The 13751-nt window shown below is 58.4% G+C and overlaps 1 protein-coding gene across 1 annotated transcript; it reads right to left on the reverse strand.

Annotated features, from left to right (window-relative positions):
* Nucleotides 1–424: 424 nt before the first annotated feature.
* On the reverse strand, nucleotides 425–8784 carry DLK1 (delta-like 1 homolog (Drosophila)). Its single transcript, XM_012647106.1, has 5 exons — nucleotides 8338–8784; nucleotides 6998–7061; nucleotides 6395–6525; nucleotides 3402–3543; nucleotides 425–1407 (listed from the first exon to the last, which is right to left on the reverse strand). Exons 1-5 carry the CDS (start codon nucleotides 8402–8404, stop codon nucleotides 660–662), a joined length of 1152 nt encoding a protein of 383 aa, XP_012502560.1. The 5' UTR covers nucleotides 8405–8784; the 3' UTR covers nucleotides 425–659.
* Nucleotides 8785–13751: the final 4967 nt, after the last annotated feature.

Consider the following 13751-nt stretch of genomic DNA (forward strand, 5'->3'; position numbering starts at 1 on the left):
GGGCGAGAAGGTGGACCCGGAATTGGGATGGGGACTCGCCAAGGGTCACACAGCGAGCGAGTGGCAGAGCTGGGACAGGGTCCCAGCCCCGCAGCAGCCAACCCGGGACTCTCTCTGCCTGACACACAGCCGCTGCACTCTGCAAAATCTCAAATCAACCAGAAAGATCTAAGGGTTGCAGTGCTGAACTGATGTGAGTGCACGTTGGACAAGGCGTGTGAGAATTAACGAACGAAAGAGATTTTAGCTTTTGTCACAGTGGTTGGTCATGGGCAATTCTTACGGTTTCACGAGGACCCTGTGACCGAGACCCCTTGGAAAGGGATGTCGGCACCGAGTCCTGGCTGTTTCCCTGTTTTTTTTTGGTCTTTTTTTGATTCTTTTCATTTAGTTTAAGTTTAGAATAACATGCTTATTTCTTTTACTTATTTAAAGATGAAATTCTTATTATTCTTTAGCATGCATTAATTGAGAGAAAGAAGATCTTTTAGCATTGCGTTTGTCACACGGCAACACAAGGACAATATACGCAAGCATAGCGTTCACCAGATTCGACACAAAGTATAGTGAACGCCACCACAAACACTAGGACAGACCGCAAGTAGCGAGCTCTGCGGAACCCCCAGGATGGGGGCGGGGGGGGGCTGTGGGGACGCCGCTCAGATCGCCTCCTCCATGGACTCCTTGCTGAAGGTCGTCATGTCGACCTTCTCCGGGAAGATGATGTTGACCGCCAGGTCCTCGCCGCTGCGGTAATGCAGGAGCACGTTGTTCCTCTTGCGCAGAGTGCAGGTATGGCGCAGGGCGGACAGCCAGCCCTCGCACTTGTTGAGGAAGATGATGCCCAAGGTGCCGAGCACCACCAGACTGGTGATCACGCCCAGGATGGTGAAGCAGACAGCCTGTCCCTCAGTGAGGAGAGGGGTGTTCTTGTTGACCCCCTTCACAGACACCTTCAGGACGCGGTGCTCGGGCTTTGCCACTGGCAGCTCATGCACCCCGGGGGTCACGCGGTAGGTCAGCCCGTAACCGCTGGGCAGACGGGGGACCTGCTGGGGGCCCAGCGCGCGCTTCTTGACACAGGTGGGACCCGTGAACTCGGGCGTGCACAGACACTCGAAGCTCACCTGGGAGTGCTGCATGCAGGTGCCCCCGTTCAGGCACGGGATGCCGGCGCAGTTGTTCACGGACTGGCTGCAGGTCTTGTCGATGAAGCCGGCCGGGCAGCGGCAGCGGAAGTCGCCCCCGATGTCGGTGCAGACGCCGTCATTCTTGCACGGGTTGGGGATGCAGCTGTTGGTCACGATCTCGCAGAAATTGCCTGCGAAGCCAGGGCGGCACTCGCAGGAGGCATAGGCGGCCTTGCCCTCATCATCCACGCAGGCGCCTTCGTTCTGGCAGGGGGAACTGCAACACAACGGAGACACGGTGAAGGACCCTCGCGGGCTGGGCTAGGACAGTGCTGCAGGGGTCGGGTGGGGGCAGACGCCTGGCCCCACTCTCTCGCGACACATCAACACATCGCAAACTTGCGCAGAAGGTCCCAGCCTGACAAAAGGGCAGGTGCTCAAAACATATTAAGGGAGGGAGAGAGGGAGGGAGAGAGGGAGGGAGAGAGGGAGGGAGGGAGGGAGGGACAGAGGGAGTGCCAGCCAGGCAGGCACAGGGAGTAGCCCAGGACCATGAGGCCTGTCTGCAAGGGGCTCACCGGCTGTTCGAGGCAGGGTGCACCCCTCACCCCCCTCACGATGCCAGTGTGGCACACACCTGACCTCCCAAGCCAGGATGCCCATGTCCCCTCCCATCTCTTATTTCATCTCTCCAACCAGAGGACTGATGGTTAGTCACTAGATAGATGGGGAAACTGAGGCTGGGAGAGGAAAAGTTACTGACAGCCCAGATCTAGAGCAAGCCCCCTTCCCTTAGCTCTGTCCCTGGTGGCCACAGCAGAACTCACTCCTCCCAGGACCTGCTGTCGTCCCTATGTCCACCACCACCCTGCATTGCTATTTGTACTTTTACTTTCCGTGGAGTGGGCCCACAAGCTACTGTGCGGAAACCCCCAGGGTCTCTCAGAGTGAAAGAAACACGAGGCCTGACCACGCACGTGCGAACCTGCATCTGTGCCCAGCTGTTAACAGTGGTCCCTTCGCTGGGGGTAGACTCGCAAATTGAAGATGTTTGCTCACAGCAGAGCATAAGGAGCATTTGATGTAAGTGCTTTTAAATGAGCAAGCCCTTTGTCATCTGGTAAATGCCAGACCTCCAGGAGGAGGGGGCTACAGACACAAGGAATCAGCATTGCTGCTCAGGCTGCAGGGCTCTGGAGGAATTCCAAGGACCGTGGGCTCTATTTGGACAGACTGGTTTAAGTCTGTTCAAGAGAAAAGCAAAATATTTTAAAGGTCTCACTCTGTTGTGTTTTTTTTCCCCTTCTTGCTAATAAGCAGCAATGGAGTTCAAGTGTCACATCCTCTCTTTGACCCTGGCCAAATACTGGTCTTCAGAAGCCGCATTAATGTCTGTCCAGAGGTCGTGCAGACTACTGGGCTCACTGTGCCACCCTGGGACCACAGGTCAAGACACACTCATTCTGCATGTTAGCCTCTGTTTCCTCAAAGGGGAGACACACTCCCAGCCCCCAGCACCAGCCCAAGACTGGGTTGAAGTTTGGATTCTTGGATTGGTCCTCTGTGAAAATCTCCCCAGCCCGGTCTAAGCCCCATCCCAGGGGGAGAGTGATAAGGCTCCCTGTAGCCAAGGAGATAAAGGGTGGGCCATGGCCGGGCTGCCCGGAGCACTGCTCAGGGAGATTCAGGAGAGGGCAGTGGCCTTTCTGAGTGTCCGCCCACAGAGAATTACCAGAGCCGCCTCCCCACTGAGGGCAGCTGAGAGCTGGCCCACCCCTTCCTGTGCCCCGAAGCCCCCCTCCCCACCTCCTCAGCCTGGCAGCTCCCTCCTCAGACATCCCAGAAAACCCAACTGCAGAGCCCACTGGTTCCCAAAAACCACCCCCTAAAATATGGTAAGTGGTTTCGCAAAGAGCCTGGGCCCCGCTGAACTCTGATCTCTTATTATGTTGCCTTTAGAAAATTATGCAGTTCTGCGCAGCATTCCACCATCCCAATCGACTGTCATTCACAGACATCAGGACTCGGGGACGTCAGGGGAATATGAAATCGCCTTCGGGATCATTTGAAAAAATTATGAAATGACACATTCCCCCATAAATATCCGGGCTAGGACGGCCCCCCATGGGGCTGCTGGGATGAGCACTTACTTCCCTCTTTTGTCAGGCACAGGTCCAGCAGGGTTAGGCGGAAAGGGTCTTTAGGGGGTGGAGAGCAGGAATCAGAAGCAGCATTCATTAGATCACACAGCCGGGGAGGGGGGATATTTACCCATTGACGGCACAGGGCCCGTGGGTCCTCTCACAGGTCGGTCCCGCAAATCCAAGGGGGCAGAAGCATTGGTACTGGCCATTTTCCCGGTTCACGCAGGTCCCGTTGTGAGCACAGGGCATCAGGTTGCAAGGTCGGGTGTCTGTGGGGCGGGGGGAGGGGAGCAGAGAAGACCAGACCTTAGCGGCCCCTCCTAATGCAAGTGACAAGGACCCCAAGTGAGCTGCCAAGTGGCTTGCTGTGGCCACCAACTGGGGTCCGGAGTAAGAGGGTATAGTGATCCCCCCAATAAAAACCCCAAAGTGAATAAACTGAGACTCAGAAAGCGGAAGGGGCTTCCCTGTGTAAGGTCATGGGCCAAAAATCATGGTCACTGATACGCTCCTGGCACCAGGTCACCTCTCACGTCCAGCAACATGTCCCTGACCTGCTGCAGATGCTGTGCCCCTCCCCCGAACACTCCCCAGCGCTGTCTCCTACAGTGGAGATTTCATATCCAGCTTCTCACGTGGGGGGACTAGTACAGCCCAACCCTTAAAAAACCACCTGCTCTTCCTGTTTTTCCATCAAAGAGGGGCAGTGGGGGGAGATGAAGACGTAAAGACCCCCATCGGGAACCAAGAAACCTGGCTTAGCCTCAGCACTGCCCCTCCTCCCTGCAGTCTCTCGTTCTGCTCTGAGGTTCTGAACTAAAGGGGCCACGATAAAAAGGCTGCATCTTTTGAAGGCAGGAAAATTAGAACTATTGAGCGCTCTGACAGCGCGGGTTTCCATGAACACTGGTATATTTCCACTGCCTTTTCACACCTCCCGTCATGCGCGCTTCATTATTCGGGCTCAGCAGCCACGGACACGCTCAACACAGGGGCCTTGGGTCAGGGGCTCTCTGACGGTGGAGACCCCAGCTCCCCAGCGGGGCCAGGAGGGGACCTTAGTCTTGCCCTGTGTCTAACCTGCTGCCGTGCGGCAGCAGAGTCCAGCTCCTCCCCACTCTGTGCCTCAGTTTCCCTACTTATAAATGGAGGGTCTCTCCCTGGCCGGTCTCTAAGGGACCTTTTCAGCTTTGGCTTTCTGTCATTTGAGCTGCTGCGCCTGCCAACCAAAGAGCAAGGGCCAGCCAGAGACAGAAGTCAAGGCGGGCAGAGGCTGGGGGTGTCCTGGTGCCACGCAGGTGTCTGTCCTCCCTCTTCCAAAGCACCCTGCTCCCTCGTGGAGGGGAGGCCGCAGTCAGTCAAGAAAGCAAGCCTGAACGCCGTGTTGACGGACTACCCTGTGGCGTCCGTGGAAACCCAGCGTGGCGCAAGGGGACATAAGGAGGATTTATCTTTACGGGACGGCACCAGCAGAGCGTCGGCATGCGGCACCTCCGCAGCGGGCTCCTCATTCTCTGCTCCCGGCTCTCCTGTCATGCGCAATCTTAAATGTAAGCTAAAGAGCTAGCAACCACCCCCAGCCCATCCCCGCTGCTGTCCCCACAACATCAAGTCTCACAAGCCAAGGGTCACCCTCCCGGGCCTTCAACCCCAAAGCAGGGCAGATTAAGCTGCTCTAAGGAGAAGGCTGTTGGGGGGGTCTCTGGCCAGGCAGCAGCTGTGGCCAAGACAGCCTCAAAGACGGGTAAAAAGGGAGAGAGAAGGCTGTTTCCTCTCCAGGACCCCAGACTCTCCAGCCGTTCCCAAGCACACTGCCTTCATCCACCTGGCCGGGAGGGAGAGTGCCAAGGGCCCACAGGGGGGCCGGGGGGTGTTTTGTCTGGAAACTCCAGCCCGGGTGTAGCTGTGTTCAGATACCAAAGAAAGTGGGCTCCAGGCTGAAAGGCTGACCCTGATCCCCAGCGGGGCTTTGCTGAGACCTCCTGGCTCCCCAAACAGCTCAGCGCTGCTGCTGCTGCTACCACTGTAAGGGGCGTCAGAGCTGCTGGCCACAGCATGAGTCAGCTATGGGGGGGACTTTGCGCCGTATTTGGGGGGGTGTAAGGGCCGGAGATAATTCAGGGTGGGGGGAGCTCCACTGTGAAAGCCCAGCTGCCTTGGCTACACGGGGCAGGGCTACAACAACCTGCTCTTGGGTTTTCCTTAAGGGAGGGTGTTAGAAGCAGTCACAGATGACGCAGATGAAAATTAATCCTATTTCTGGGGCCAGGGGAAGGGGTCTTAGCTGGCTGCTCTCCTGCCTGCCGATGTATGTATCCCTTGACAGACCTTTTTGCTTCTCTGATCCCCAGTTTCCCTATTTGTACCACACATCTCTGCTAATGGGGACCGAGGACCAGGCCTCCAGAGTTGCCCAGACCTTAGGGCAGGTTTTGCCAAATGAGAATGGGCTCAAGTGAATATTCTGCAGCCTGAAAATGCAGTGACAGCCAACTCTCAATTGCTCAGGGTAATGGAGGCAAAGATTGCATAAATTAATGAAATCAACAGATAACACCAACCTGCACTTTAACCCCTTCCCAGCCTTTCCCAGCCCCCAGCCTCCCCCACACCTGACAGCCTCAGCCCGGTCCTCATGATCCTGACGCAGTCCTGCTCCCCGCACCCCCTCCCCCACTTGTTTGCTTGCACGCAGCCTCCCAACGGTCTTGTGTGCGACGACGTTCTTGGAGTATAAGCTCTAAGATCCCCTGAGCTCTTTGACATCTCTGAGCTTTAGTGACCTGGCAAGGCTGCCTGGGGTCTGTGGCCCCTCCAGCTCTGTTGTATGTGTTTATTTTGTGACTCTTTATTCAACAGGCAGTTCCTCCAACCCCCACCCCAGTGCTTTCTCTGGGTGCTGGGTGCTGGTGGTGCACAGGTGAGCAAAATAAAGTCCCTACCTTGGAGGAGGCATCTGGCACCAGCAGGGAGTGTGTAAACATATCATCGCAATACAGCTGCGCTGGTGTGTTGGAATGGGGGAAGGGAGGCTGGCAGCCACCGGGCTAGGGGCTGAGGGCAGGGAGGCAAAGAGTGGGGTGGGGCGGGGGGCAGCAGTGAGCAAAGGTGAGTGCCAACCTATGTCGCAGAGTTCTCCGCCCCAGCCTTCGCTGCAAAGGCACTGCCAGGGTTCTTCACAGATTCCGTAAACGCAGCCAGGAGCGGTCATGCACTGGTCACAGAGGGCACCCTGCCAGCCAGGCTGGCACCTGAGGGGTCGGGGTAAGAAAGATGGGGACATATGAGGGATCAGCAGGGGTGGAGAGGGATCTCAGGCCACGTTCTGTGAACTGAGAGCCCTTGGGGGTCTTTGTACAGTGCCAGGCCAGTGGTCCCAAGAAGCGAACACCAGTCACCTGAATGGAAAAACTTAAAGAGAGAACACAGAGAGGCAGACAGAAAAGACCCCCCCGTCCCGAGAGCCCTGGAGAGTGCTGCGTTTTGCCGCAGTGGCCTGCAGTGGTCTCACCCTGCAAGGGGCTCTCCTGCCACCCCACTTTTGAGGAAGCAGACAGCCCCCACCCATGCCCTCCTCTCTTCTCCCCCACCCCCGCCAGTTTTCTGCAGGAGTGACGAAGCTGTTTGCCGCAGTGGCCAAGCCCCCACCTTTTTTCTGCCTGACTTCATGACTCCCCAGGATTCTGGCCCCCACAAGCTGCCTGTGAGGAGTCACTCTGTTACCTGCAAATATTGTCTTCGTCACAGTGTCCATGTGAGGGGTCACAGGCCGGGAGGCATTCAGCTCCTGAGGCACAAGAAAGGTTACAAAATTCACCCCACAAGGCCCCAGAGACCAGGGCGAAGCCCATCTTCTCCGTAACGGCCCCCTGCTTCCCTCGAGGGATGCAACAACCCTCTTGGGTCCTGTCAGCCTGGCACACAGTAGGCACGTCACATCTATGCATGGACGTGGCTCAGTCCACGCAGGGAAAAAAACCTCTGCCATGTTCCTGGCTATAGGAAGACCACAGCACACTCCTTAGGTCTTAGGAACAGGACAGACACCTTTTTCCCCCCAAAGAAAATATGAAACCTCAAACCCTCCTAAAAGCAGGGATGCGAAACAGTGCAGGGCAGATGCTGACCCGGGGCGTTCGGCCAAACCCTCACTTTTGCAAAGTGAGCTGAAAGGGGAGCAGATTTTGACGTATTCAGTTTTGGGAAAGCCTAGACAGGTTCACCTGGTGGGCTCACAGGTAAGGCATCTGGATTTTTTTTAAGGTTCATCCCAGTTAAGCCAGGCACCCAGGCCAAACTCCCCCCCTCCCGACCCCAGATGCTTCACGTTGAAAAGATGACGACGCCAACAACTACCAACAACTACGCCACAAGGGTTTTGCAGAGCAGACTGAGGCTGCAACACTGTTCAGAGATTCGACACTTCAACAGGCACCTACTATGCGCATATACGCAATCAGCTCTCCAGCCTTCCAAACAGCCCCCCCAAAACCACTGGTGCAGTGGGGGGGGGGGCGCTGCGGGAAGGGGGCAACTCTCTCGCTGTCAGAGACAGATGGCCGCTGCAGACAGAAGTGTCGCAGCCCCTTACCTAGAGAAATGCGCCACGCAGGAGGGGCTCAGACAGGGCTCCTGTTGGGAATCGGGGGCTACGACGGCAAAGTCTCCCCCCACAGCCCCCACAGACCTGTTCCCACACGCGCACACAGAGACACCCTAAAGTTGCACCTCACAGCATTTCCACAGAAGACGACCCAACATCACCTCGTTTTTTCCATACCTCCTCTCTCAGCGCACCGACACCCCTCCGAGCGCCACTTCTGTGGGGCGGGAAGGGGCAGGGGGTCCCACACCTCCCCCGCCCTCCTGGGGACCCCAAGACCGGGCTTGGCATGCAAGGGTGGTGGGAAGGGCGAGGCAGGCACCGCGCGGGGCTTAGGGTTAGGCGGGACGGGCGGGAGTTGGGGCGCGCGGGACGGGGCGTGCAGGGCACCGGGCGGCCGGCGGGGCGTCGCAGGCTTCCCCAGAGGGGGCGCGAGCCGGGCCGCCGGCGGGGGGCTCACCATAGGTGCCGTGGCCGAAAGCCAGCAGGAGCAAGAGGACGGGCAGGAGGGCTTCGGTCCCGGTCATCGCGGGGCGGCCGGGGTCGCGGTCCGGGGAACGGCGCGGGCGCGGGTCCGGCTCCCGGGGCGGCGCTGGGCTTCTGGTTGCGGACGCGGAAGGGGGAGCGGGCACGCAGCAAGGGGAAAGCCAGGGCTGCGCTGCGCTCTCCACCGCTGCCGCCGAGGAGCTGCCGCCGCCGCCGCGCGCGCCGCCCTTTTCGTACCGCCCCCCCTCCCGCGGCTCCCGCCCCGCCGCCCCCGCCTTCGCGCGCACGGGGCCGGCGCCGGCCAGTCCCAGTGACCCCCAGCCCCCCACGGGGCCGCCCCCCACCACTGCAGCGGCCGGAAGTCCGCTCGCGCACGCGGGTGCACTCTTGGCTAGACGGGCACAGGTACCTCGCGCACGTTGGGCACACGTTGCGCACACGGGACAGCACACGGGTGTGCTCACACGGGCCTGCTCAGGACAAGTCGCATGAACCAAACCCGGGCTGGGCCGAAGACCCCCAGGAAAGCACAAGTGCGCAGTCGGAATACAGAAACACTCATTGCCAAGGTCCCAAGCACGCGTGCCATGGGTCATATGCCCAGAAAAACACAAACGCACACTGTCAAGATGTGGACTACGCACATAACCAAACACGCACACAGAAAAACACTTAGGAAAAGCCTGATGCCCCCTGTATCCCTCGCCATGGAGAGGCAGGAAAACGTAGATGCGCTTGTAGCAACACACACCCTTCAACACAAACGCACTGCAACAGACACGCGTTACACAAACAGGCCGGAGCACCACATGCTTAGTCATGGGCAGGGAGACGAGCGGACACGCAGTTATGAAACCCTGCGCGTCCTCCACCTGTAGCGGCCCCCTCCACACAGAAACACAGGCAGAACCACACGCACACCTAAACACACAGATACACTTGTAAACATACAGACACCCGTGCACACATTCAGTTACATCCACCTACGCACACACACAGCATCACGGTAAGGGCCTTAGTCATGCTGAAACACAAACACACGCTCTCTTGAGCACACATGTAGCTACAGCCACACACCTGATATCCACAAGCACACATTCCCGGTCCCCAAAACTCACAAATCACAGACTCTTGGCCACATGCTTACAGAAACACATATATGCAGTCACCCAACACAAACACACACAGTCGCATCCGTCTTTGTCCACAGTGGCATGTGTGGGCAGCCTCACCAATGTGCTGTCTCTCTCTCTCTCTCTCTCTCTCTCACACACACACACACACACACACACACACACACACACACACACAGGGTTGCCCACCAGGCAGTCAGCACATGTTCCAGACCCACCGGGAGTCCTTCACTCAGTGGTCCCCAGGGCATGGGGGTGGGGGATGCTGGACTCCACGGGAGACCCTCCAGCAGAGCTCCTGGGGAGAGGGGGCGCTCGAAGGCATCCCTCCTCCCCACCAGCCCCCAGCCTCAGCCTCTGCTTAGAGCCTTAGGCTGGCTCGGCAGCCTCCCCTCCCTCCCTGGCTGGATCCTAGGCTCAGGAAGATAGGGAGGGAGAGGGTTGAAAGGGGATTAAAGGTGTTTAACCTCCTGGGGAAGAGTTCCAGGTGGTCTGGAGATCTTTGCATGGGTCATTTGAGATGCCTAATTTGCATAAATTGCATATAGCTCCTAGATCTGGGAGGGGTGGCCCCCTCCACCCCGACCCCAGCCGTTCACAGCTTCCCCTTCCCCACAGAGCTGGGGGGAGGTCATTGCTACTTTGAGCCTAGGGGTGAGTCCTTTGGCCTCCAGGCCATCTAACTGGTCCCTGGCGGGTTTGAGGACATGTTTGCCATCCTAGGGATAGGTGTGGGAAGGCAGGCCAGAGGGAGCCCCCAGGTTCATGGATTTTTCTGTGCTCCAGCAAGGAAGGGAGGGGAAGGGGCGACTCCTGGCTGGACAGAGACCCAGGAGCTGCTCTGGGCTGGCTCCGATGACGCTGGAGGAAAACCCCCAGCCCCTGTGGAAGATGTCCCTTCCCTAGTGTTATCCACAGAATACCTAGATAGGTGGAGGCTTCTGGGAAGGGCTTTGGGGGCAGGCTGGAGGAAGCAGTTGGGGTGCTCACCACATGCCCCTGTATTTCTCTGACCCTACTCTCTTCCGTGGGCTCTTTCCTAAGTCAAGAAACTGAGTCCAACGATGGAAGGTCTTTTGTCCAAGGATTCTGGCGTAGAACAAGAGTGACCAACAGGCCCAAGCCTGCAAGTCCCAGTATCCACCGGCAGTCGCCAAGGTCTCCCTGACCCACCTCTCTCTCTTCCCTCCCGCTGAGGCCCCTGACCTCAGCCTCCAAAATTATCCCATACAGCAGGCAGACCCGAAGGGCTGAGTTCTCAGCCAGAAGCCAAGGAGGGGTGGAGGATCTTGGGGCCGGCACCCTGGAGCAGGGCTCCCCAGGCTCCTCCCAAAGTCACACGGGGAGGGGTTGTGGACTGCGTGGAGCACAAAGGGGGCCCCAGTGGCCATCGAGTGTGCCCCCCGCCTAGGTTCCTCCCTTCCCCACCCAGGTCCTTTCCAACCCACAGCCTTCCCCAGTTGGGGAAAGGGAGGGAGGCCAGGGGAGGGCATTCTCACCCAAGGGAGTCGGTGTCCAAATGTCAGAGGCTTAAACTGAAAGGGCACTCCCTTGGCTGAGGGACATCTGCTCTCTAATCCCATCTCCATCCCGCGCCTGCTGAGGGCCCTGGGCCAGTCACTTCCTCTGCAAGCCCTGTTTCCTTATCTATAAACAGGGATGCCACACCTGTCCCCAAAGGGAACAGGTTTTAGAAGCAGAAAGACACTGTGCTTACAAGGCCTGGCCACAGCCCCTTCCATCCCTTCCTCCAACAGCTGCAACTCAGGGCCTCTGCCGCAGACGGCTAGAGCAAGGGGTGCCAGAAGCCTCGGGCCTGGTCGCTCCACAAGGGCCCCTGCAGGGCTGCTTTGGAGAGGGGAGGGGACTTTCCTGTCTAACAGGACCTACAAGCCAGGGAGCTTTCTGTTGGTTTGCTCTAGTCTCAATAAAGCATTTGTAAATTCAGGAGGCCACAGAATTCTTTTCAGCAAGCAGACGCTGAGAAAGGGTAGCTTAGGAGCGGTAGGGAGGGGAGATTGGTGACTGTCACAGACTTAAGTCTGCACAGAAAACACGAAAATGCCAATCTAGTCCCTTGGGGAGAAGCCGGCACAGTCTGCTGTTTGCAAGCAGACCCTGGGGGCTGGGGAGCATTGGGCTGAAGGAGTCAGATGCCCCCTGCTCTATCTGTGCGTCCCTCCCCCCTCCCCCGTCCTTTAGAGAGCCAGCCTCTGTGTACAGCCCCTGGGATCACTGAGGTGAGGCAGGCAACCCGCGGTCATCGCAGCGTGGTGTGGCAGGTAGTCTCCACAGGTATCAGGGACTGGACCTGTCAACTGTGGGGTCAAATTGGAATGCAGAGCCTGGGCTTCCTGGGCTTCCATAGAGCTGAGCGGCTCTGCTTATGGTCCCCCTATCCCCCCAGCACCGGCGGCTCCCCAGGCAGGAGCTGAAAGCAAGGGGCGTGTGCGCAGCTCACTGGGCTTCGCTGGAACAGCAAAGGAGCTGGTGGTGGGTGAAAGTTTTCTGGGGGGACCAAAGAAATGTTGTCTCCAGCCCTTTTCCTCCCCCTGCACGCCCCCTCCCTCCGTTGTCCTCTCCCCCTCCCTGGTTCCCAAACCCTAACTCCTCCCCCAGCCAGCCCCAGACCACTTCTCCCTTGATTAAAGGCAGAATCAGCTGATCAGGGAAGCTGGCAGAGTTGAGCTCCAGGGAGACTAGTCCTGGGTACGCACAGTGGGGGGCGGCAGGGGGCTTCACCTACCTCCCGATCTCCTCTGCGCAGCCCCCACCCGCCCCCCTTGAGGAGCTCCAGGCTCGAGGCTTTGTTTCAGCCCAAACAGGATTGTGTTTGCCGAGGGTGCCTGAGCCCCGCTGATCCAGTCCTCCTGGAAAAGAAAACTGAGGCCCCTGCCCCCATGTGTTCTCCATCCTCCCTCCAAGAGGGGACAGGAGCTCCCTGGGCCCAAAGGGGCTGCTCACTTACCAAGGCAAGGACCAGTGCCCAGAGGCCGAGGTCGCCTAGTTAGAGTCCTAGACCTGCGACATCCTGGAGGCAGCTGCAGAGGGATCTCCCACACAAGGAAGCCACAGTCCCCAGGTGAGGGGCTTCACAGGCAGCAGGCACTGCCTTTTCTGCCTCTCCCTGACGTCCCCCTCGGATGTGGATTCCAGTTTAGCCCCATCTCATCGGGGACTCATCACAGCCTGAGCTGGGTGGGGATTGCAAGGCCCATTTCAGAGAGGAGCAGGCTGAGGCGTGGAGACCCCTGAGGGAGACACACGGCTAGTGAGTAGCAGAGCTGGGACGCAGCCTGGGTCTGCTGGGAGTGGCGCCAGGCCTTCTGCTCAGCCCCAGGGAGCAGGTAGACCACAGGGCCTGGAGGAGAGCAGGAAGGCACTGCCCTCCCTCTCTGCACAGGGACAGCTCTGCAACCTTGGGGGCCGTGGGGTTTCACGCAAACACCGAAGAGGTGCTCAGCTGCCACCCTTTGGATTATTTTTCCAAGCCTGAATTTCACCTTTGGAGAGAAAAATTCTCGTTTTTTCCTGCTAAGGGGAGGGGGCCCGGGGGCAGAGGACGGAGGGGAATGAGAGGCACCCTGTTACATTTTTGAGAACATGACGGCTGGGTTTCAAGTTCAATCAGAGAGAAGGCTCTTCAGTCTGAAGTGGACTCGCGCAGCCGTGCCGGGAACGTGGCGGCGGAGGGGCGCGCCCTGCACGGGCCCCGCGTGGGCCGCAGGGGCACAGAGCCGGCACGTGTCCGGAGACCCCAATGCAGGCCTGCAAGTGACGCGGGGGAGAAGGAGCTCGGGCCCCCAAGCCCTGCAGCAGGCTCCCGGGGAGGGAAAATACCACGAGGGGAGCCGGGGGCCTGGACAGACGCTGGTTTGTATCCATACTTGGTGTTGGCTTCCGTGGGGTCACACCGCTCCCCCCGAACAGAACCGATCTCTCGTCATTGATGATGGGATTCAAAAATAGACTTCTCGCTTCCTTCCTCACCATCGGAATCAACAGGGATGTCAGGTTCACAAGTCTAATTGTCCCCGTCATCAATCGAATTATCCTCCTAAAGGGTGCAACTGAGTCATGCCTGCGTGGGGAGCTCTCAGGGGTCTTCCGGAGGGGTTAATGACAGCTCCTCATCCCACCCCCACACCTGTAGGAAAACTCATCTCGGGGGGCCGGGGGCCCTTGTGGGGGGAAGCAGGGACCTCGAGAAAAAGAAGATTTTTCACCACTCAGCTTGTTCACGCAGGCTTGGCAA

This window comes from Propithecus coquereli, unplaced genomic scaffold, assembly GCF_000956105.1.
Source record: "Propithecus coquereli isolate 6110/MARCELLA unplaced genomic scaffold, Pcoq_1.0 Scaffold256, whole genome shotgun sequence".
Lineage (NCBI taxonomy): Eukaryota > Metazoa > Chordata > Mammalia > Primates > Indriidae > Propithecus > Propithecus coquereli.

What these genes read in the sequence shown, in the direction of transcription:
- DLK1 (XM_012647106.1), bottom strand. Translation starts at nt 8,404, where the DNA reads ATGACCGGGACCGAAGCCCTCCTGCCCGTCCTCTTGCTCCTGCTGGCT. An exon ending in TTTCGGCCACGGCACCTATG is followed by an intron (nt 7,062 to 8,337) that starts GTGAGCCCCCCG and finishes CTTGTGCCTCAG; the next exon opens with GAGCTGAATGCCTCCCGGCC. An exon ending in GACGAAGACAATATTTGCAG is followed by an intron (nt 6,526 to 6,997) that starts GTAACAGAGTGA and finishes CCGACCCCTCAG; the next exon opens with GTGCCAGCCTGGCTGGCAGG.